General features: G+C 47.0%; 1 protein-coding gene across 1 annotated transcript in view; it reads left to right on the top strand.

Moving 5' to 3' along the window:
• Nucleotides 1–11,573: 11,573 nt before the first annotated feature.
• The window catches only part of DNAJC11 (DnaJ heat shock protein family (Hsp40) member C11), a 75,732-nt gene continuing 62,165 nt past the window's right edge, over nt 11,574–25,140 (top strand). Inside the window, exon 1 of the mRNA XM_033228557.1 lies at nt 11,574–11,787. Coding sequence (XP_033084448.1) covers nt 11,716–11,787 — 72 coding nt within the window. The 5' untranslated portion in view covers nt 11,574–11,715. The remainder of the gene's footprint in view (nt 11,788–25,140) is intronic.

The following is a 25,140-nucleotide window of genomic DNA, read 5'->3' on the forward strand; positions in this document are numbered from 1 at the left end:
GGATCGCACTACTGCACTCCAGCCTGGGTGACAGAGCGAGACTCTGCCTAAAAAAAACAACAACATCAAAAAAAAAAAAAAAAACCACCCATACAAGGTACATCACGTGGAATTTCAAAACACCAAGAATAAATGCAATGCTTCCAAAGAGAGAAAGAAAAATACAGTTACAAAGCCTAGGATAGAATCAGTCTTAGTGCTAACAATATTGGGAAACTGAAGATGGTATAATAATGTCTTCAAAAGTCTGTGGAAAAATTTTTGCAATCTAGACTTTTTTTTTTTTTTTGAGACGGAGTCTTGCTCTGTCGCCCGGGCTGGAGTGCAGTGGCCGGATCTCAGCTCACTGCAAGCTCCGCCTCTCGGGTTTACGCCATTCTCCTGCCTCAGCCTCCCGAGTAGCTGGGACTACAGGCGCCCGCCACCTCGCCTGGCTAGTTTTTTGTATTTTTAGTAGAGACGGGGTTTCACCGTGTTAGCCAGGATGGTCTCGATCTCCTGACCTCGTGATCCGCCCGTCTCGGCCTCCCAAAGTGCTGGGATTACAGGCTTGAGCCACCGCGCCAGGCCAATCTAGACTTTTATACCCAGCCAAACAATCTACCTATCAAACTATCAAATATACAGGTAGAATAAAAATATCCAAGTTCTCAAAAAACTGTGAGAAGATTTGGTTCATCAAAACAGTGGAATAAAACAGACAAAAGAATAGGAAACACGGCATTCAGGAAACAGGGATGCTAATATTGGAGAGAAAAAGGGTTACCCTACAGTGATGACGGGGAGAAGATACAGGACTGGAGCAGGCCTTGGAGAGAGAAAAAGGGTTACCCTACAGTGATGACGGGGAGAAGATACAGGACTGGAGCAGGCCTTGGAGAGAGAAAAAGGGTTATCCTACAGTGATGACGGGGAGAAGATACAGGACTGGAGCAGGCCTTGGAGAGAGAAAAAGGGTTATCCTACAGTGATGACGGGGAGAAGATACAGGATTGGAGCAGGCCTTGGAGAGAGAAAAAGGGTTATCCTACAGTGATGACGGGGAGAAGATACAGGATTGGAGCAGGCCATAGGATTCCATATATAAAATTCTAGAAAATGCAACTAATCTATAATAGATAGTGGACCAGTGGTTGCCTGGACATAGGGGTGAAGAGAGGAATAGATTATAAGAGAGAATGAGGAAACTTTTGAGTGTGCTGGAAATGCTCATTATTTTAATTATATTAATGGACTAATGGGTGTACGTGTGTCAAAACTCATAAAATTGTTCACGTTAAATATATGCATTTTATTGCACCTTAAATCAGAATCAAGTTGTCAGAATCAATAAAAATAAATAAATAAATATAAAAAACAATAAAAGGCCAACCCTGATACATAGAGTCAGGGAAGGTCCTGAAGAGAGGGTCCTCATGCTCATATGCCTCATCAAACACTGTCACAAATGCTACAAAAAACACAACCTAGCACAATGGCCATCCCAACCTTACACAAAAAATACTTCTGCAAGGATAGCTGCTCGGCAATTGCCTGTCCAACCTCAGACTTGTGCCACCCTTGTTATTGATCTTTGTAGCAAGGATAATTATGCCAAGACAATTATGTAATATTTGTCTTTTTTTTTTTTTTTTTTTTTGAGATGGAGTCTCCTTCTGTCGCCCAGGTTGGAGTGCAGTGGCGTGATCTTGGCTCACTGCAACCTCCACCTCCTGGGTTCAAGTGATTCTTCTGCCTCAGCCTACTCGAGTATCTGGGACGACAGGTGCGTCCCACCACACCCAACTAATTTTTTTTTAATTTTTAGTAGAGACAAGGTTTCACCATGTTAGCTAGGCTGGTCTCAAACTCTTGACCTCGGGTGATCCACCCACCTCAGCCTCCCAAAGTGCTGGGATTACAGGCAGGAGCCACTGCACCCCATCTCTTCCTCACTGTTTCCTGTAAACAATGTGTCTTCCTGTCTGAATATGCATATAGTTTACCACGGCATGCATATTTCCACTGCAATGCTCTATACCCAAATAATACCTTTTTCTTTTGGAGAACTTCTCTCTGTTATTTCGTTGACACTTTTCTTTTACTTTTTCTTTTTTTGAGACTGAGTTTCGCTCCATCACCAAGGCTAGAGTGCAGTGGCATGATCTCAGCTCACTGCAACCTCTGCCTCCTGGGTTCAAGTGATTCTCATGCCTCAGCCTCCCGAGTAGCTGGGATTACAAGCACCTGCCACCATGCCCAGCTAATTTTTGTATTTTTAGTAGAGATGGGGTTTCGTCATGTTGGCCAGGCTGGTCTCAAACTCCTGACCTCAAGTGATCCGCTCGCCTCGGCCTCCCAAAGTGCTGGGATTACAGGTGTGAACCACTATACCTGGCGGTTGACACCTTTTCTACCAATAAAGCAGTAAAAAAAAAAAAAATTAGGAAACCAAGAGAATTGGTGAAGTGGAAGATTGGTCAGAGGTAACTATCCACAAAGAAGCCATAGAAATAAAAAGAAGCAAGATACAGAAGAGATAATAAAAAGCAGGTATGACATGCTCGAAAGGTCTAACATGTTTTTTTTTTTGAGTCCCAAAACGAGAAGAAAGAATCCCCTTCCAATAGCTCTAACAGAACCTAAAGGAAGTGAAATGATGCCACCAAAGTGCTGGAAGACAAAATAACTGCTAAGACAGATTTTCTACCCAGAGAGAACTTCCTTTATGAATGAAAATAAGAGAAGGACATTTTCAGATTAGCAAAAGCTGAGAGAGTTCTCCAAGAGCAGACCCCCGCAACTGAAAGAAATTCCGTAGGGCGTTTTTTGGGCTGAAGATCAATGACCTCCACATGGAAGCTCAGAGATGCAGCAAAGAATGAAGAACTGGCCGGGCGCGGTGGCTCAAGCCTGTAATCCCAGCACTTTGGGAGGCCGAGACGGGTGGATCACGAGGTCAGGAGATCGAGACCATCCTGGCTAACACAGTGAAACCCCGTCTCTACTAAAAAAATAGAAAGAACTAGCCGGGCGAGGTGGCGGGCGCCTGTAGTCCCAGCTACTCGGGAGGCTGAGGCAGGAGAATGGCGTAAACCCGGGAGGCGGAGCTTGCAGTGAACTGAGATCCGGCCACTGCACTCCAGCCTGGGTGACAGAGCGAGACTCCGTCTCAAAAAAAAAAAAAAAAAAAAAAAAAGAATGAGGAACTAAGACGTTCAAGGAGTGTTCAGAGAATAAGCGATATATTTTTTCTGACGAGAACCAAAGATCTATACAGGAAAGCCGGAGGGTATAAGGCTGAAAATATGTGAACCCAGATCACCAAGGGTCCTTAATGCCAGGCAGGAGGAAGAAGAAAGAGGAGCATATCTGGAGAAATATTAAAGTTAAGAGAAGCCAGGCATGGTGGTTTATGCTTGTAATCCCAGCAACTGGAGAGGCTGAGGTGGGAAGATCACGTCAATCCAGGAGTTCAAGGCTACAGTGAGGTATGATGATGCCACTACACTCCAACCTGGGTGACAGAGTAAGACCCCATCTCCTAAAAAAAAAAAAAAAAAAAAAAAAAAAAAGTTAAGAGGGAGAAAAAGCTGAACAGCCAAGGACTGAAAGGTTACAACGAAGAGAAGTCGGGTGATACTGTTATATAAGGCCTAGTCCGGGCAGACGGCAAGAAAACAAGGCCACTGGGTTCAAGAAGTCATAGGAAACTTTGAGAAGGTGATATTCATGAAATGATGGGATGAGCAAAGAATTCAAGAGTGAGTGGTGGCCAGGCATGGTCACTCACATCTGTAATCCCAGCACTTTGGGAGGCTGAGGCGGGGGGATCACCTGAGGTCAGGAGTTCGAGGCTAGCCTGGCCAACATGATGAAACCCTATCTCTAATAAAAATACAAAAATTAGCTAGTTATGGTGGGAGGCTGAGGCAGGAAAATCGCTTGAACCCGGGAGTCAGAGGTTACAGTGAGCCGAGACTGCACCACTGCACTGGGCAATAGAGCAAGGCTCTGTCTCAAAAAACAAAACAAAACAAAAAAAACACCAAGAGTGAGTGGTAAAGGAAGCAGAAGCAGTAGGTGCTTCCACTTAGAGTTCTAACAAAGACCAAACTCTACTTCTCCAAAATAGGACCCTTGATCACTCCCCTCCCAAGTCTGCCTCTTCCCCAGTCTTCCTCAGCTCCATAAACAGCCTTACTACCTGGTAACTCAAGCCAAAATACAGAAGTAGCTACCAGTTCTCCTCTTTTCTTTGTTCCCCAAGCCCAATCAATCAGTAATTCCTGTTGCCTCCAGTCCAATGTGTGGTCCATGCGTGACCATTCCCATTGCTCCTGGCTGAGTCCAAGTCCAAGGCCACCATCATCTCTTCCTTGGAACACTGCAATAGCCTCTGATGGGCAGGGGTGAGGGGATGCTTCCATTCTTGCTCCTTTGAATCCAGTCTCCCTGGAGAGATCATTCAGGAGGGACAAAAATCAGACCATGTCACTTCCCTCCTTAAAATCCTTCAGTGGTTCCCCATTGTGGCCAGAATGAAATTTCAATTTCTGAGCACCACGTTTAAGGCCCCTGGTGATCCTGTCCTGGTGTGGCTTCTCTAACCTTATCCTTTCCTATCGCTCTCCCACCTTTGTCAGCTCTGTGCTCACTTGCTCTCTCCCTGGTCCCACACACTAAACTTGTTCCCGTCTCAAAGGCTTTGCCCTGGAAGATTCTGCCCCCTGGTCTTGCAAAGCTGGGTCCTTCTCATCATTCAGTTCAAAATCACCTCCTGGGATAGATCTTCCCAGACCAACCAATGTAGAGTACCTTTCCTCCACCATCACATCACTCTGTTGTATTTTACTTACAGCACTGATCATCTGAAATTATCTTGTGTATTCACTAATTTGTTTCTTGTCTGCACCTCCCCCGTGCCACACTGAGTGTTAATTTCACTAGCCCAGAATCCATTTCTCTCTTGTGAATTGCTGAAACTCCAGTGCCCATTTCAGGACTCTGTCTTCAAACTTAAGGATAAGAGGAATGGATGCTAGGGTGGGGGGAACGTATAGGGTATTAATATGAGATGAAAATGAAAAGATTGCCAGGTAACACTGCAGTCCAGTTGAAGTTAGATAGCACGAACTCTGTATTTTCCAAGACTTTCTCCACTTACCCTTGACAGCCTGGGAGGGAGTAGAAAGGCTGATAACAGAGACAACACAAATTTTGGGCAGAGTCCAAGGACAAAGGACTGTATCACTGAAACGGCCAAGAAAGCAGACTGGAATGGGGTACCCCTAAGGGACCTGACGGATTGGGATAGATCAATACACAGAGACCGAGGACCTAAAGTCCCAAGCAGTGAAAACCAGTCCCACAGGCACAACGGAAGAATGACATTGCAGGTAAAATGCTGAATGGTGTTAGACTCTCAGCCTCTCTGGGCGGCTATCTCCGCAGAGGCAGGTGTGGCTCTTCCCCCGCGGTATCCCGACTCTTCTGTAAAGATCATCTTGGCTAAAGACTTGTCATTGAGTACTCAGGAAGAAGATAACATCAATAAATTTTTTTTTTTTTTTTTTGAGACGGAGTCTCGCTCTGTCGCCCAGGCTGGAGTGCAGTGGCCAGATCTCAGCTCATTGCAAGCTCCGCCTCCCGGGTTCACGTCATTCTCCTGCCTCAGCCTCCCGAGTAGCTGGGACTACAGGCGCCCACCACCTCGCCCGGCTAGTTTTTTGTATTTTTTAGTAGAGACGGGGTTTCACCGTGTTAGCCAGGATAGTCTCGATCTCCTGACCTCGTGATCCACCCGTCTCGGCCTCCCAAAGTGCTGGGATTACAGGCTTGAGCCACCGCGCCCGCCCAAGAAAATTTAATTATTGAATGCTGGCAAATTTCCCCTTCTTTCCTTAAGCAAAGGACCTTTTTTTCCCTATCTTCTTTAACAGGGTTGTCAGAGCTCATGAGGGAGAGGAAGGGCAGGCTATGAATGGCAAGCATGTACTAAATCCCAGTCTGGACTCAGTGACAAAGGAGTAATAAAAAGATTATAGGTAATTTTTCCTCCTGAATTATAGAGAGGGTGTGGATTCAGCCTGGCTGTAGAAGGGGTAGGGCAGGCGGCCCACCTCTGCTCTCAGAAGCATTACTCAAGAAAACAGGGAAAGGCTGCAAGGCCTCCAGTTGGGGTTACAAATCCTACAGGATTCTGGCCAGTGCGGTGGCTCACACCTATAATCCCAGCACTTTGGGAGGCCAAGGCAGCGGATCCCGAGAATCGCTTAAACCTAGGAGGCGGAGGTTGCAGTGAGCCAAGATCATACCATTGCACTCCAGACTGGGCAATAGAGCGAGACTCCATCTCAAAAGAAAAAGCAGGATTCCCAGAAAAGTAGTTATTTAGTATATGTATATGTCCCCATGCAATATTCATGTATATATATACATTCGTATATATATATTCGTATATATATATGTATATTCATGTGTATATATATTCGTGTGTGTATATATATTTTTTCGTTTGTTTGTTTTTTGTTTTTGAGACAGGGTCTCAATCTATCGCCCAGGCTGGAGTGCAGTGGCACTATCACAGCTCACTGCAGCCTCGACCTCCCCGGGCTCTGGTGATCCTCCCATCTCAGCCTCCTGAGTGGCTGGGACCACAAGCATGTGCCACCATGCCTGGCTAATTTTTGCATTTCGTGTAGAGTTGGGGGCTTCACCATGTTGCCCAGGCTTGTCTTGAACTCCCGGGCTCAAGAGATCTGCCCACCTTGGCCTCCCAAAGTGACGCTCCCAAAGTGATGCGATTATAGGCATGAGCCAGTGCACCCAGTCCTTGGTATACTTACACTAAACAATTCTTCATTGTTTATCTAAAATTCGAATATAACTGAGCATTGTGTATTTAATCTGGCAGCCCTACCTCCAGTACTAGAGTGGGGGGCCACAGCACTGGATTGAGTTATTAACAGAGAAACCTTCTTGAGTGGTTACACAGAGTAGCTGTGCTGGAAGTCAAAATGTTTTGGGGTCGGCCGGGCGCGGTGGCTCAAGCCTGTAATCCCAGCACTTTGGGAGGCCGAGGCGGGCGGATCACAAGGTCAGGAGATCGAGACCATCCTGGCTAACACGGTGAAACCCCGTCTCTACTAAAAACTACAAAAAACTAGCCGGGCGAGGTGGTGGGCGCCTGTAGTCCCAGCTACTCGGAGGCTGAGGCAGGAGAATGGCGTGAACCCGGGAGGCGGAGCTTGCAGTGAGCTGAGATCTGGCCACTGCACTCCAGCTTGGGTGACAGAGCGAGACTCCGTCTCAAAAAAAAAAAAAAAAAAAAATGTTTTGGGGTCATTCTGAATATGAATCATGGTGGAGGTAAATATTCTTATGTTTACTATTTACATATTCTTATGTTTATTAAGATATGTTTATTAAGACATTCTTATGTTTACTATTTAAATATTCTTATGTTTATTATTTAAAGATGGGGCCGGGTAAGGTAGCTCACGCCTGTAATCCCAGCCCTTTGCGAGGCCGAGGCAGGCAGATCACCTGAGGTCAGGAGTTCGAGACCAGCCTGGCTAACATGGCAAAACTCCCATCTCTACTAAAAATACAAAAATTAGCTGGGCATGGTGGCAGGCACCTGTAATCCCAGCTACTTGGGAGGCAGAGGCAGGAGAATTGCTTGAACCCAGCAAGCTGAGGTTGCAGTGAGCGAAGACTGTGCCACTGCACTCCAGTCTGAGAGACAGAGTGAGACTCCATCTTAAAACAAACCAAAAAAAATTGGCCAGGCGCAGTGGCTCATGCCTGTTATCCTAGCACTTTGGGTGGCCAAGGTGACCAGATCACTTGAGGTCAGAAGTTCAAGATGAGACTGTCCAACACGGCAAAACCCTGTCTTTACTAAAAATACAAAAATTAGCTGGGCGTGGTGGCACATGCCTGTAATCCCAGCTCCAAAGGAGGCTGAGGTATGAGAATCACTTGCAGCTAGGAGGCGGGGGTTGCAATGAGCCGAGATCATGCCACTGCACTCCAGCCTGGGCAACAGAGTGAGACTCTGTCTCAAAAGAATAAATAAAATAAAGATGAGAGAATTTGTTACCAGTTGCATAAATGTGTACATTACATATAATATTTGCATAAATATAAAATACATATGCCCATGTATATATAGTTACACAAATATATACGTTTATATTTAAATGTTACCTATTAAGTTTTGCTTTACAGCTATGTTACAGATTGTTCGGTGGTTTCACCCAACAAAAAGAAAACAAAAGGCCAGGAACGGTGGTTCACACCTGTCATCTCAGCACTCCGAGAGGCTGAGGCGGGTGGATCACTTGACACAGGAGTTCCAGACCAGCCTGGGCTACACAGTAAGACCCTGTCTCTACAAAAAATACAAAGCTTAACCAGGTATGGTGGTGGGCACCTATAGTCCTAACTACTCTGGAGGCTGAGGTGGGAGAATCACCTAAGCTTGGAGAGGTGGAGGCTGCAGTGAGCCACGATTATGTGTCTGCACTGCAGCCTGGGTGACAGAGTGAGACCCCGTCTCAAAAAAGAAAAAAAAAGAAAGAAAAGAAAAGAAAGAAAGAGAAAAGAAAAAGAAAACAAAGCACAAGGCGTGAGTTAAAGCGGCTCGGTTTTGTCAGTTGCTCTGGCGTGAGCGATTTGTTGGATGTGCGTCTTTAACTTATAAATTTGTACTGCCCCTGGTTTCCATTACTTTGCCCGTTGAAGATTAGGGTTTTGGAGGAGAGAAACGAGAGAGCCAGCCTCAGAAATAGAAACATTCCTCAAGCCTGTGGTGCATCTAAGTTAGCTTTCTATTTATCACCACCACTTTCCAAGTAACCATAACACAAAATCTCGTGGGCCCAAGAGAGGACAGCCACAGAGCATTCCTGAGTCACTATTTATCTTGTTTGAGTGGTGATAAAAACCAGGTCACTCTCAATCATAGAAACACAGACCTGGGCGTAGTGAAACATATGTTATGTTCCATTTATATAATTCCTAGAGGCTGCGCTTTCCAAAGCAGAGGAGGGATGGCAAAGAGCTTCTCTATCCAAGTGAGCATTATGGCCCAATTAATGTCTACAAACCTAAAGAAAAAAGGAATGTCTCAACATTGTCGTTTTCCCTCCCAGTCTCTCTGTATGAAATTCTTGGCCGGGCGCGGTGGCTCACGCCTATAATCCCAGCACTTTGGGAGGCCGGGGCAGGTGGATCACGAGGTCAGGAGTTCAAGACCAGCCTGGCCAATATGGTGAAATCCCGTCTCCACTAAAAATACAAAAATGAGCTTGGTGTGATGGCGCATGCCTGTAGTCCCAGCTGCTTGGGAGGCTGAGGCAGGAGAATCACTCGAACCCGGGAGGTGGAGGTTTCAGTGAGCCGAGATCGCGCTACTGCACTCCATCCTGGGTGACAGAGGGAGACTCTGTCTCAAAAAAAACCAAAGAAGGCCGGGCGCAGTGGCTCACGCCTGTAATCCCAGCACTTTGGGAGGCCGGGGCAGGTGGATCACGAGGTCAGGAGTTCAAGACCAGCCTGGCCAATATGGTGAAACCCTGTCTCCACTAAAAATACAAAAATGAGCTTGGTGTGATGGTGCATGCCTGTAGTCCCAGCTGCTTGGGAGGCTGAGGCAGGAGAATCACTCAAACCCGGGAGGTGGAGGTTTCAGTGAGCCGAGATCGCGCTACTGCACTCCATTCTGGGTGACAGAGGGAGACTCTGTCTCAAAAAAAACCAAAGAAGGCCGGGCGCGGTGGCTCAAGCCTGTAATCCCAGCACTTTGGGAGGCCGAGACGGGCGGATCACGAGGTCAGGAGATGGAGACCATCCTGGCTAACACGGTGAAACCCCGTCTCTACTAAAAAATACAAAAAACTAGCCGCGCGAGGTGGCGGGCGCCTGTAGTCCCAGCTACCCGGGAGGCTGAGACAGGAGAATGGCGTGAACCCGGGAGGCAGAGCTTGCAGTGAGCTGAGATCCGGCCACTGCACTCCAGCCTGGGCGATAGAGCGAGACTCCGTCTCAAAAAATAAAAATAAATAAAAAATAAAAATAAAAATAAAAAAACAAATTCTTAAAGACTGTCAAATGTCAGCATGCAGTTTGGCCCTAACTACAGCTCTTTTCTCTGCAAAGGAGAAAAAGGAAAAGCCCAAACATTGCTGGAAGAGCTGATGGACTGTGGAAGCTGTTGTGGGGAAGCGTCACACAACTAAAGAAATAGCCCTTAATTTACTAGGCTGACAGTTTCTTTCAGGCTGACTCATCCCACCCGAACAATCTGTCTCAGCACACCTAAGTGCCTCATGCCAAAAGATCCTAAGAGGGCTCGGCAACTTGGAAGGGATGAGACACAGGCCCAGATGGTGCACATCTGGCCAAAAATTAGAAAGAGAAAGAAATCAGCCTCTCAAATCCACAGACAGGTGTTCGGGGCTTCCCAGGAGACCTGCTGATGAAGGGCAATGGGGATGGCTCTGGACTGGTGGTTAGTAAAGGAACAACAAAGGTTTCTGAGACTTGGCGCAGGTCAGCGGGAACCAAACAGGTGGCATGAGGGGGCTGCTGTCCACCTTCCCTTGACAATGGCGTAATTTCGAAGACGTTTAAATTATTTAGATTATTGTAACCAAGACATCTTTAATAATGCACCAAACAGCAGGCACCAGGTTGAAATCAATTAGACTCCACCGATAAATTATGAGGGAGAAATTTACAGGAGAATGGCTCTGGGGTAGGGACTGCAGGTACACATGCCTGCCAGAGACAATTATATCGGGAACCAAATGGGTATTGCCTCGTCATTTAAGCAGTAGAAAAGATGGCCAGGTGCTCCTAAATTAGAGCAATAACAAATAACTAAAACGAGGAGGCCTGTTCTGGGCAGGAAGGCTTCTGGATGGCCAAAAGACAATGGAGGTAGGAACAAATCTCATTTTGGGGATATTTGGGATCCGGATGCGCCCTGCACTGGGGGCACCTTGCGCTTCTTCCAGGAGTTTGCGGGCAGTGGGGTAACAGGTGGTGTCACCGGGGTTTGTCTCCCAGAGGATGACAACCTCCTAGAGCTGACTTCAAAGTTTCCCTTTCTAGGCAGGACGCCGTGGCTCATTCCTGTAATTCCAGCACTTTGGGAGGATCTCCTGAGGTCAGGAGTCCGAGACCAGCCTGGCCAACATGGTGAAATCCTGTCTCTACCAAAAATACAAAAAAATTAACCGGGCGTGATGGCGGGCGCCTGCAGTCGCAGCTACTCGGGAGGCTGAGGCAGGAGAATCGCTTGAACCCGGGAGGTGGAGGTTTCAGTGAGCCGAGATCGCGCTACTGCACTCCAGCCTGGGCGACAGAGTGAGACTCCATCTCAAAAAAAAAAAAAAAAAAGCAAAGTTTCCCTTTCTAGTCTAGGGAGTCCTGGTGGCTGGATCTCAGGCCCCCGAGGACCCAGCCACGCCGCGTGCCACGCGTCCATTGGGAGCACGAGAAGAGACCCGCGTGGTCACCCAGCCAGGGCGGCCTCGGCGCCGCGTCCAGCCCTACGCCGCGCGGGGGCGCAAAGCGCAGGCGCACTCCTGTCGGGCGCGGACGGCTCCGGACCGCCAGGGGCCGCTGTGGCGCAGCCGGGCTGACCCGCGCTGTCCCTGCCGCGGATCACTGGCCCCTCTTGAGGACGGCCTTGCCGGTTTGGCGGGGTGAAAGGTTGAGAAGATGGCGACGGCCTTGAGCGAGGAGGAGCTGGACAATGAAGACTATTACTCGTTGCTGAACGTGCGCAGGGAGGTGAGGCCAGCGGCTGGACGCTCTGGGGGCTGAGGCCGACCCCGGTCATTCGGGAGGGCCGGGCTGGCGGCGGCCGCCCACCCCCGCCACGGGAGGCTCGGGTCCGGCGGGGAGGCCGCGTGACCCCGGCGACGTGCGCGCCAGCCGGCCGACGGAGCCGTCCCCACTGCCCAGACTCTCCCACCGCGGGTGCCGGGTCCGGCCACCCCCCCAGCTCCTAGAGGCCAGTGCGTCGCGTGCACTGTGTCCGGGCAGGGCCAGAGGTCTCCAAACCCACGAGAGGAAACAGGGTCCCCGAGGAGGCTACCGGGGTGGGGTTCGCAGTCCTCCGAGACCCCGTCCCGCGCTCAGCCCACATACCCGTCCTGGCTGAGGGGCTGTGTCATCGCCCGCCGCCAGCAGGATGGCAAACTGAGTCTCACCCACCAAGGTCAAGGCCACTAGGGAACGTCCTTACGGCTCTATCCGTCTTTCTTGGGAACTCCCTGCCTCTGAAGTGGGTCCGGCCTCAGAGGCACGCGTCTGGTGCCCTCTTTCATTCCTCTGGACCCGCTTTCCTGAAATTTAAGGCAGAGCCTCCGGGATACAGACCCTCGGCTGGGAGGCTGCAGATTAGGAAGAAGCTCTAGGCCAGAAAAGAAGTGGTGCCGTAACAACACCTTTAACATTCACACCAAGCACTTGTACCCTGTCTCCTCAACGAATAAAAGAGAACACAAGAGAGTCTCACGTAGTCTGGCAGTAGTAGGGCCCCACTACACCTCCTTTCTTCATGACTAGTCTGGAGTTGAGATAGGTTTGAAGGGCGAGAAGGCTTCCGGGGTCAAGTCAATCGATTTCTCTAAGCCGGTGGGTCCGGATTTTTCAGCCCTGCCAGAGAATTTCTAATTCCATCTCTCAGGTTTTCCAGTGGTAATGAAAGCTAGCCAAGTTTGGCTATGCTAATCAAAGCGGGTTCAGTGTGTGTTGTCAGTAAATATTGGTCTATGTGGTGTTAATAATACTAACTTGGCCGGGAGTGGTGGCTCACGCCTGTAATCCCAGCACTTTGGGAGGCCGAGGCGGGTGGATCACGAGGTCAAGAGATGGAGACCATCCTGGTAACACGGTGAAACCCTGTCTCTACTAAAAATACAAAAAATGGCCGGGCGCGGTGGCTCACGCCTGTAATCCCAGCACTTTGGGAGGCCGAGGCGGGCGGATCACAAGGTCAGGAGATCGAGACCACGGTGAAACCCCGTCTCTACTAAAAATAGAAAAAATTAGCCAGGCGCGGTGGCGGGCGCCTGTAGTCCCAGCTACTAGGGAGGCTGAGGCAGGAGAATGGCGTGAACCCAGGAGGCGGAACTTGCAGTGAGCCGAGATCGCGCCACTGTACTCCAGCCTGGAGGACAGAGTGAGACTCCGTCTCAAAAAAAAAAAATACAAAAAATTAGCCGGGCGTGGTGGCGGGCGCCTGTAGTCCCAGCTACTCGGAAGGCTGAGGCAGGGGAATGGCCTTAACCCGGGAGGCGGAGCTTGCAGTGAGCCGAGATTGCGCCATTGCACTCCAGTCTGGGAGACACAGGGAGACTCTGTCTCAAAAAAAAATAAAATAAAATAATACTAACTTACCTTGTGTGGGACCGCTATGCTGAATGAATTTTGTACTGTTATCTCATTTAATTCTGAGGATAGTCCTTTGATTTACACTTGAGGAAACTAAGGCATAGAGAGATTAAGTAGTGTGACTTTAGACACACTACTAGAAAATGCAAGAGCCTGAACTCAACCCAGGCAGTCTGACTCTGAAGCCCAGCTTGTGAGCTCCTTGCTGTTCTGTCACTTTACCTTACCAGTCCTTGGATTACAAAGCTGCTAGTTCTGGTACTGTATCCTTGAGTGTCACGCGCATCCGTGTGAAGAGACCACCAAACAGGTTTGTGTGAGCAATAAAGCTTTTTAATCACCTGGGTGCAGGCGAGCTGAGTCCGAAAAGAGAGTCAGCAAAGTGTGGTGGGATTATCATTAGTTCTTATAGGTTTAGGATAGGCGGTGGAGTTAGGAGCAATTTTTTGTGGGCAGGGGGTGGATCTTACAAAGCACATTCTCAAGGGTGGGGAGAATATTAGAGTACCCTCTTAAGGGCGGGGGAATGTCACAAAGTACATTATCACAAGGGCTGGGAGCCTGTATTGTCCTAAGGCCAATTGATCAGTTAGGGTGGGGCAGGAACAAATCACCGTGGTGGGATGTCTTCAGTTAAGGCAGGACCTGGCTGTTTTCACTTCTTTTGTGGCTCTTAGTTGCTTCAGGCCATCTGGACGGATACCTGCAGGTCACAGGGGATGTGAGGGCTTAGCTTGGACTCAGAGGCCTGACACTGGGCACCGCATGTAAGAATCCTTCAAACGTATGGGCCACTGTACTGTGAGAATGTCCAGTGAAATATCTTTGGAAATTGCAGATTTTGTTAGGTTGCCGTAGGGTACCTGGGGGTTCTTGTTCTCATTAATCAACACTTTGGGCTAATCACTTCTTTTTTTTCTTTTCTTTCTTTCTTTTTTTTTTTTTTAACTATAAGTTCTGGGATACACATGCAGAATGTGCAGGTTTGTTACATAGGCACACATGTGCCATGGTGGTTTGCTGCACCCATCAACCCGTCATCTAGGTTTTAATGGGCTCATCACTTCTTTAGCCTTCAGTTTCTCTCCCTTTAAATGAAGATGTCTGGCTAGTTATTCTTTTTTTCCAGTTTTTAGAAGTCAAGCAATAAATGAAACCAGCCTTTCTGAAATCATGCATACTTAGTCTGGGATGTCAGTATTGAGCAGCCATTTATCAGGCGTACTGAACCTTAGGCAGCTGCAGATGATCAAGCAGGTCTAGAATAATAGTTTTTTTTTTTTTTTTTTTTTTTTACCTACTTAAGCCTCAGCAATGGCGGGCTAGAATAATAGTTTTAGCCGGAGTGCTAGGTAAACATTTTGTCAAAGGTGTACCTTGAAACTGCTGAAATTGTAGGGCCTGTCATTGTTTTTGGACTTACGGATGGGAGCCAAAGAAATGTTATTTGTTTGGTTTTTTGTTTGTTTGTTTGTTTGTTTAGAGACAGGGTCTCGCTCTGTTGCCCAGGCTGAAGTGCAGAGGTGGATCATGGTGCACTGCAACCTCGACTTCCCCGGGCTCAGGTGCTCCCACCTCAGCCTTGCTAGTAGCTAGGACCGCAGGCACATGCCACTATGCCCAGCTAATTTTTGTATCTTTTGTAGAGACAGGGTCTCTCTTTGTTGCCCAGGTTGGTCTCCTGAGCTCAAGCCATCCTCCCATCTCTGCCTCCCAAAGTGCCGGAATTACAGGCATGAACCACCATGCCTGGCTAGGCCTGTCACTGTTATTAGACTTAAGGATGAAGTATATATACATATATATGTGTGTGTGTGTATGTATATATACGTATATATGTGTGTGTATATATTTTTATATAAATATATATTTATATAAAATATATATATATAATATATATTTTTAGACTTTACCCAGGCTGGATTGCAGTGGCGTAGTCATGGCTCACAGCAGCCTCCACGTTCCCCAGCTCAGGTGATCCTCCTGCCTCAGTCACCAGAGTGGTTGGTATTACAGGCACACACCACCACACTCGGCTGATTTTTGTAGTTTTTGTAGAGACAGGGTCTCACTGTGTTGCCGCAGCTGGTCTCAAACTCCTGAGCTCAAGCAGTCCGCCCATCTCAGCCGCCCAAAGTGCTGGGATTACAGGCATGAGCCACTGCACCCAGCCAAGAAATATTTCTTTAAAAAATTTTGTTTTACTTCTCCCAGTGAGTGAAGGCACTTTCCATATTTATGGCTATATGGCTATAGGTTAAATCCATATGAAACATGCCCCCTTGCAGAAGACACTTTTGTTGTCTTTGTCAGCAAACTTGGTGTTAAATATCATACTCAGGTGTGGTGTGCTGGTTTTCTGTCCTGGAATTCCACTAGAAGCTCTGAATGTAATGTCTGGACTTGATATTTACTGGAATTTATTGTGTGAAATCAAACATGAAGTTGAAATAACGTGATTTAGTTGGAAAAAATCAGGGTAATCTGAATTCTTACATGTATGGTTGGAAGAATATCTTAATACCTGTTTGTCTGTTTGCTGTCAGTTCTAGAGTAGTTGCCATTTAAGTATAGCTGTGAGAGGCAAGGCCCTCTTCCCACTCCACAGTACCTTCAAAAGAGTGTCTTCAAAACTCTCAATGTTCAGTAGAGTTCAGAGACTTTTCTTTAGAAATCTCAAATGGAAACAACTCCAGACAAAACCAGGGAATCCTACTTTAAAATTATAAGCATAATAGAAGTATATAATTGGATTAATACAGAAATGTCAAAAATCAGCTGAAGAATCTCCCTCTCCAGGTTTTTAAACTTTAAAATATCCCTTTAAATTTGTATTCTAGAGCAGGGATCCTCAACCCCCTGGCCATGGACCAGTACTGGTCTGTGACTTGTTAGAAACTGGGCCGCACAGCAGGAGGTGAGTGGTGGGCAAGCAAGCGGTTAGCGTCCGGCGGGCAGGCGTCACCGCCTGAGCTCTGCCTGTCAGATTGGTGGTGGCATTAGGTTCTCATAGGAGCACAAACCCTGTTGGGAACTGCACATGCAAGGGATCTAAGTTACGTGCTCCGTAGGAGAATCTAACGCCTGATGATCCCAGGTGGAACAGTTTCATTCCACTCCCACTAGTCTGGAAAAATTATCTGTCAGTACCTGGTGTTAAAGGTTGGAGACCCCACTGTTGCTGCTGTTGGAGAGAGTGAAGCAGGCAGCTGGACAGGATCCCCCATTCTCCTATTACAAGACCCCATGATCTTTAATGATTCTCCTTCTAGATTTCCTGTTTATAGAGCAGGGCCATCATCTGTCCTGTCTGCCTCACATTGAGAGGAGGGAGTAATTTATCATTACCTGGGCGCACTAAAACCAGACTGGTTTTCTGGTTTAGTGTTAGATGCATCATCGGGTGCCTAAAATCTGACTTCTCTGAGATTTCCAGGATGATTTTTGCAAAATGTATTTGGAGAAAGGATTCCTTAACTATAAATCAGGGTTAAATTTACCTGATCCTTTAATTAGGAACTGAATTGACACATTTCAAACCTAATTTATTCCCAAGACAAATGGCTACAGTTCTTTGTCAGTGTCTTTGAAAGAATTTCATTTTTGCAGTATTTATAACCTGTTTGAAGATCTCTGGTCCCAATTGTTTTAACCTTAAGGAGCCACCCTTCTTTTCAAGTTTTAAACACTTTTGGAAAAAACACAGTTAAGTAAAAAATGAAGTTGTTGATAAATAAAAAAGTTTTTCTTGCAGTCCATGTATGGAAATCAGTGTTCTGGGATCTTTATCCTTCCAGAACAGCCATGAAACCAGAAGTACAAAAGTATCACCTACCAGTAAAAAGTTTACCCCAAGCCCCTGCGTTTTCTTTCCTTCTCTGGTACAGGGTAGATCATTATTTTCACAATTTTGGGTTGTCTGGGTTTCTTCGGCTGCAGGTTACAGCCACAGAGTAAGGCCCACCCATTGAGTTTGAACTGCAGACTGAGAGAAAGGGCTAGAAAAGTAGAGGAAGGTCCCCTGGTCACTCTCAAGATTGTCCTAGGGTCAAAGTCACCCACAAAGAAGGAGGCAGCAGACCCTCCTGTCAGGACCGCTGACTCAGCCATCTGCAGAAATTGACGTGTAAAAGGCTCAACTGTGCCAATTGGAGCCACTCAAACCCCTAAAGCGGTGAGGCGGTATGTGTTTACGCATTCATTGCTTTCTTATCAAACCTCATGATGGGCAGTTAATTTTGTCTTAATAAGAAAAATAAAGATGGCTCTGAAAAGGTCAATTCCTTCATTTTCCATCTACTACATTATGTTAAAGTTTGATATTTATAATGACTCCAGTTAAATGTTTGCCTTGGGCACATAGAGTTAAGCCTCAGTTGTCCAAAAACAACTTATCCAGATGTCCGCATTCCGTAGGGTGTTCTGTAAGCCAAGAGGCTGAGGAGCAAAAATTTCAGCCCGTGCTGCCTGCCTCTTGTGTGACCTTCAACAAGTCATTTAACCTCAGCCTCTACTTACCTGAAGAATGGAGGCATCAGTACTTCTTGGTTAACAATGGGATAGAGTGAGGCCACCATGTAGGGCTTTGCAGCCGGAGTCCAGTATTCAAATCCCATTTTACTCTTCTGGAAGTTTTGTGCTTCAAGGCTAGTAGTTTAACCTTTCTGCTTCTCAATTTCTGTCTTTTTGAGATGGAGTCTCACACTGCCACCCAGGCTGGAGTGCAATGGCGCGATCTCGGCTCACTGCAACCTCCACCTCCTGGATTCACACAGTTCTCCTCCCTCAGCCTCCCGAGTAGCTGGGATTACAGGCACACATCACCACACCCAGCTAATTTTTTGTTTTTTTAGTAGAGGTAGGGTTTCACTATGTTGGACAGACTGGTCTCAAACTCCTGACCTCATGATCCACACACCTCGGCCTCCCAAAGTGCTGGGATTACAGGCGTGAGCCACCGCGCCTGGCCGTCAATTTCTTTAATGTTGAAATGTAGGTAACAGGTAATAATGTCTTATGCACGTACTGTAGGCCAGGATGACCTGTGTGGTATGTGTATTGCCAGGTGCTGAGGATGTATATAAAGTGCCTGGCATAAGTAGGTGTTTAGTTAATACTTACTGTTGTTATTTCTTGAATTTTGATAAGTTTGAAGTTTTGCTTATTTTAAAAAAAGACATAAGGATTGGGGGGTGGCTCACACCTGTAATTCCAGCACCTTAGGAGGCTAAGGCAGGAGGATAGCTTGAGGCCAGGAGTTTGAGACCAGCCTGGGTGACATAACATAGCGAGACCCCATCGTTAATTAAAAAAATATTTTTTTGAGACGGAGTCTCGCTGTGTCACCCAGGCTGGAGCGCAGTAGCACAATCTTGGCTCGTTGCAAGCTCTGCCGCCTGGGTTCACGCCATTTTCCTGCCTCAGCCTCCCGAGTAGCTGGGACTACAGGCGCCCACTACCACACCCGGCTAATTTTTTATTTTGTCTTTTTAGTAGAGACGGGGTTTCACTGTGTTAGCCAGCATGGTCTCGATCTCCTGACCTTGTGATCTGCCCACCTCGGCCTCCCATAGTGCTGGGATTACAGGCATGAGCCACCGTGCCCAGCCAAAAAAAATTTTTTTTAACTAGCCGGGCATGGTGGCGTGCACTGTAACCTGTAGTCTAGCCTAAGGTGGGAGTGCAACCGAAAAGCGGGTCAGTTGTTCACTGCATGCAGAGTCCAGTTAACAAGATTGAGACCGCATACAAAGCCAGTGAATTTACTCCGAAGCCAGCTTGAGCAAGGGGCACGATGTCCTGCCGTACCGCTTCACTTTTGGAGCAGAAAGCGGGCACTTTTATAAGGTATAGGAGAAAATGAGCAAGGGCAGGGGTCCCCCTGCTGTCTGGGTACTTTATCTACCTGGCAGTTGAGTTGGCACCTTCCTGGGCAGAAATAAGTAAAAGTGGCCATGGAGACATGATTTGGTCTGCAGATCCACTGTCAAGAGATCTGTCTTGGAGCACATAGTTAGATGAACTTGTCCCATAGAGGATGTCTGGTGAGGGGGAGGGGAAAGGTTATATTTGCATTTCTAAAGGGCTAAGTAGGAAACAGGGTACAGGGGAAAGGGGGAGAGGAGAAAATAATTAAACTATTTCTTAGAAAAATGGGGCCGGGCATGGTGGCTCACGCCTGTAATCCCAGCACTTTGGGAGACCGAGGCCAGTGGATCACTTGAGGTCAGGAGTTCAAGACCTGCCTGGCCACCATGGTGAAACCCCATCTCTACTAAAAATACAAAACTTAGCCGGACTTGATGGCGGACGCCTGTAATCCTAGTTACTCAGGAGGCTGAGGCAGGAGAATCTCTGCTGGGAGGTGGAGGTTGCAGTGAGCAGAGATCATGCCACTGCGTTCCAGCCTGAGCAACAGAATGAGACTCCATCTCAAAAAAAAAGGATAATGGGAGTACTTGGTTACAGGAGGGTTGCTTGAACCCAGAAGTCTGGGGCAGCAGTGAGCTACAGTCATACCACCACACTGTAGGCTGCGCAAGAGAGCAAAACTCTGTCTATAAAAAGCAAGACTCTGTCTATAAAAATAATAAATAAAAGTCCAAGCATGGTGGCTCATGCCTGTAATCCCAGCACTTTGGGAGACCGAGGCCAGTGGATCACTTGAGGTCAGGAGTTCAAGACCTGCCTGGCCACCATGGTGAAACCCCATCTCTACTAAAAATACAAAACTTAGCCGGACTTGATGGCGGACGCCTGTAATCCTAGTTACTCAGGAGGCTGAGGCAGGAGAATCTCTGCTGGGAGGTGGAGGTTGCAGTGAGCAGAGATCATGCCACTGCGTTCCAGCCTGAGCAACAGAATGAGACTCCATCTCAAAAAAAAAGGATAATGGGAGTACTTGGTTACAGGAGGGTTGCTTGAACCCAGAAGTCTGGGGCAGCAGTGAGCTACAGTCATACCACCACACTGTAGGCTGCGCAAGAGAGCAAAACTCTGTCTATAAAAAGCAAGACTCTGTCTATAAAAATAATAAATAAAAGTCCAAGCATGGTGGCTCATGCCTGTAATCCCAGCACTTTGGGAGGCCGAGGCGGGCTGATCACAAGGTCAGGAGTTCGAGACCAGCCTGGGCAATGTGGTGAAACCCCCATCTCTACTAAAAATACAAAAATTAGCCAGGTGTGGTGATGGGCGCCTGTAATCCCAGCTACTCAGGAGGCTGAAGCAGGAGAATTGCTTGAACCCAGGAGACGGAGTTGGCAGTGAACCAAGATCGCACCACTGCACTCCAGCCTGGGCGACAGAGTGAGACTCCATGTAAAAAATAATAATAATAATGATAAATAAATAAAATTTTAAAATGTAAAAGACATACATGTTCATAAAAAGCCTTGGTATGCTTCATCCTGGCTAAGGATGAACTTTGCTGTCCACTTGTAATATTACTAAAAATTATAGTGCTAGAATGTATGCTAAGCATTAGTTTATGAAATTCCTGAGGCTGATCATGGTGGCTCATGCCTGTAATCCCAGCACTTTGGGAGGCGGAGGCGGGCGGATCACCTGAGGTCAAGAGTTTGAGACCAGCCTGGTCAACATGGCGAAACCCCATCTCCACTAAAAATACAAAAAAAAAAAAAAAATTAGCCAGGCGGAGTGGTGCTCACCTGTAATCCCAGCTACTTGGGAGGCTGAGACAGGAGAATTAATTGAACCCAGGAAGCGGAGGTTGCAGTGAGCCAAGATTGTGCCACTGTACTCCAGCCTGGGCGACAGAGCAAGACTATCAAAAAAGAGGCTGGGCGTGGTGGCTCACACCTGTAATCCCAGCACTTTGGGAGGCTGAGGCGGGCAGATCACCTGAGGTCAGGAGTTTGAGACCCTCCTGTCCAACATGGAGAAACCCCATCTCTACTAAAAATACAAAAATTAGCCAGGTGTGGTGGCAAATGCCTGTAATCTCAGCTACTCAGGAGGCTGAGGCAGGAGATTCACTTGAACCCGGAGGCAGAGGCTGCAGTGAGCTGAAGTTGTGCCACTGCACTCCATCCTGGGCAACAAGAGCAAAACCCTGTCTCAAAAAAAAGAAAAGAAAAGAAATTCCTGAAGCTTTTTTACTTTCTTTTCAAAACACTGAGTTTGTTCTGTTTAAAAGACAGTGATCTCTCTGAACTTGGGCTTCCTGGAAAGTTGACATGGGGATAGGGAGCTTTCCTGGAAGTTGGGGCTAAGCATGGGAGTAGGTTGTGGGCTCAAGGATAACCTTTTTGGGGTGTTTGGGGTAAAGGTAGGATAGTTGTGAGCCAAGCAGAGAGGAGGCAGAGCTGGGGGCAGGGGTGGGCTCAAGTGGGTGCTGGGGACGTGGAGTTTAGAGAAGCTGCCTGTGTGCAGGGAGGGAGCGGTTGAGGATGCCCCACCACTTCCAATGTCATCTCATAATGTGACTGGCAAACATGAGGTTACATTTTACAGTGTATTTCCTTAATGGCCTATAAGCCAGTTATTTTCTGCTTTGGGCATTTCAAACAGTTGCTTCTTGAAATGTTAATGCTCTAATTTTGCATTATCTACCAAAATACCTCTTTTATTTTCTTTCTTAAAGAGAATTCAATGGAAAACTTTTGTATTCGCTGTGAATTTAGTAATAAAACAATGGAAAATAGGGGACATGAGAGCAACATGCTTTACCTGGCTGTGGAATTTGTGTCTGCTTTTTATTCACCTTTCATTTTAATTTTACTTATTTACACCTTACCTTGTTTAAGAAAGGATGTAAGACAACAGATGAATAAATAAAATAGCATATTTTTTTTTTTTTTTTTTTTTTTTTTTTGAGGCGGAGTCTCGCTCTGTCGCCCGGACTGGAGTGCAGTGGCCGGATCTCAGCTCACTGCAAGCTCCGCCTCCCGGGTTTACGCCATTCTCCTGCCTCAGCCTCCCGAGTAGCTGGGACTACAGGCGCCCGCCACCTCGCCCGGCTAGTTTTTGTATTTTTAGTAGAGACGGGGTTTCACTGTGTTAGCCAGGATGGTCTCGATCTCCTGACCTCGTGATCCACCCGTCTCGGCCTCCCAAAGTGCTGGGATTACAGGCTTGAGCCACCGCGCCCGGCCAATAGCATATATTTTTTAAAAGAGACACACATTTCTTAAAAAGAAGACAACTGAGAACATTGCTGCTTTATTACCACTGTTAATGGCACACGCCTGGTACAGGTTGCACTCGGTGAAGGAGCTTGCAGCTTGGAGTGGAACCTCCTTCGAGATGAAAATCTGACAGCTGGATTCCGGTTTGGCTCATGGACCGTTGGAACCACTTCTGCATGTTTTGAGTGTACAGCGTACCCTCCTAGTTGACAGGAGCCAGAAAATTCTTCAGCAGTAAAATGCCAAGCCAATAGAAATCAACCACAAGAAGTCTGCATGAGTAGGCAGGGTATAACAGATGAACACGGACGAGAGAAGGTATAAGATCAGGCTTTTAGGGAGAAATAAGCCAATTTCTTACTGTTAAGATAGGATCTGAGCCATCAATTTTGGTGCAACTCTGGAGCTTGTTTCTAGAGACTGGGGCCTTTTTATTTTCTATTCGTCTCAAGGGCAACAAATAAATATATGAACATGATCAGGAAGAGTAATGAAAACCCAGTTGTACCATGGTAGCAAAAGATTTCCTAAGCCCTTGGAATGACCTCTGATTGGGAATCAGGATGTTTGCTCCTTTGGCCCATTTGTTCTTGAATTCTGTGATTGTAGCCGAGGTGTGTGCTGCAGGATTTGACTCCTCCTCTGCCCCATACACCTTGCAGCAGGTGATGTGCTTCCTGCCTTTGTTTTTTGTTTGTTTTTTGTTTGTATTTGGAATTCTGTTGTTACTCATTGTGTTAATCTTTTTTTTCAAATTTACATTGCCATCTAGGAGGTATTGTGTTCTGTGAGTTTTGTAAGTTTTTTCCTTAACTCTGGGTTAAGTAGAACTCACTTAAGTTTCAAAAATTATTCCTATATGTAGGAACTTTTTAGAATTATTTTATCAGTCTCTCTGTTCAGCTTTTCTGACTCATTTGTGATTTGATTATTTATCTACTAAGCTCTTTCCAAAGTGAAACTTAAAATGACTGTAGGAGCCAAACTTCCAAAATCAGTGTAGGTCAAGCTGACCTCTGTCCTCAACAAAGATGTGATAGAATTCAGGGGGTTTTTTTTGTTTTTTTTTTTGAGTTGGAGTCTAGCTCTGTCGCCCAGACTGGAGTGCAGTGGCACGATCTCGGCTCACGGCAAGCTCCACCTCCCGGTTTCGCACCATTCTCCCGCCTCAGCCTCATGAGTAGCTGGGACTACAGGCGCCCGCCACCACGCCCGGCTAATTTTTTGTATTTTTAGTAGAGACGGGGTTTCACCGTGTTAGCCAGGATGGTCTCGATCTCCTGACCTCGCGATCTGCCCGCCTCGGCCTCCCAAAGTGCTGGGATTACAGACGTGAGCCGCCACGCCCGGGCAGTTCAGGAGTTTTAAGTGAAGGACAGCTGAAATCACCTAGCCCACCCCTTGCGTGTTTAAACATCAAGGAGCATTCATTGGTGATGATCTGAATGTCCAGGGACAGCGGTAGAGCTTCAAAAGGGGTCATTGTGAAGATAGCACAGCCGCAGGAGTCAGATCCAAGTTTGAGTTTTTAGCAGGTTTTGTGGGGGCAAATTACCTAACCTGTCTGAGCCCGTTCATGCATAAAATCCAGACAGTTTTACTGTCATAGAGCTTTTGTGGGAGTGCATGGAAATGCTTGACATAGCAGTGGACATATGCCTTTAACATGAATGCCGTGTATTTCTCTTAGTGTCATGAGCATAGCCATTAATAAGGAAGGCTCTTATTGGTTAGTATATAATTTGGTTGATCCTTGATCTGGTATATATATATATGTTGTAAATGCCTCTTCCCTCTCTGTGTTGCCTTTCACTTTCATGAACTGAAGTTTGGTTTGAGTTAGGCTACACATTATTAACTTCTAACCATCTTTCAGGTTAGAGGTCCATAACCAAATAAACTCCTCCTCCATCTTCAACAAGTCACTTGATCTTTCCAGTCCTTGGGATTTTTGTCTGTAAAATGGGAGTCTGATACCAACTTCAAGGCATTTGGAGTATTAATGTATTGGCCGGGCGTGGTGGCTCACGCCTGTAATCCCAGCACTTTGGGAGGCCGAGGCGGGCAGATCACGAGGTCAGGAGATCAAGACCATCCTGGCTAACACGGTGAAACCCCGTCTCTACTAAAAATACAAAAACTAGCCGGGCGAGGTGGCGGGCGCCTGTAGTCCCAGCTACTCGGGAGGCTGAGGCAGGAGAATGGTGTAAACCCGGGAGGCGGAGCTTGCCGTGAGCTGAGATCCGGCCACTGCACTCCAGTCCGGGCGACAGAGTGAGACTCCGCCTCAAAAAAAAAAAAAAAAAAAAGAAAGTATTAAGTGAGGAAATAGTGGAATTATTTTGTTAGCTGTAAATCTGTATAAATGCATTTGTGACACTATTGACAAGTCTTTAAAGCTCTGTGATGCTTCTCGGTCCTTTTTTTTTTTTACCTTGCCAGTTACACGTTCCCTGTCCTTACATAGCCCTTTGTCCAGGTTCAGTCCTCACCTCCTTGGATTTTTTTTTTTTGTTTTTTTTTTAGATGGAGTTTCACTCTTGTTGCCCAGGCTGGAGTGCAATGGTGCAATCTCGGCTCACCGCAGCCTCCGCCT

This window comes from Trachypithecus francoisi, unplaced genomic scaffold (assembly GCF_009764315.1).
Source record: "Trachypithecus francoisi isolate TF-2019V2 unplaced genomic scaffold, Tfra_2.0 Lachesis_group12, whole genome shotgun sequence".
Taxonomy (NCBI): Eukaryota; Metazoa; Chordata; class Mammalia; order Primates; family Cercopithecidae; genus Trachypithecus; species Trachypithecus francoisi.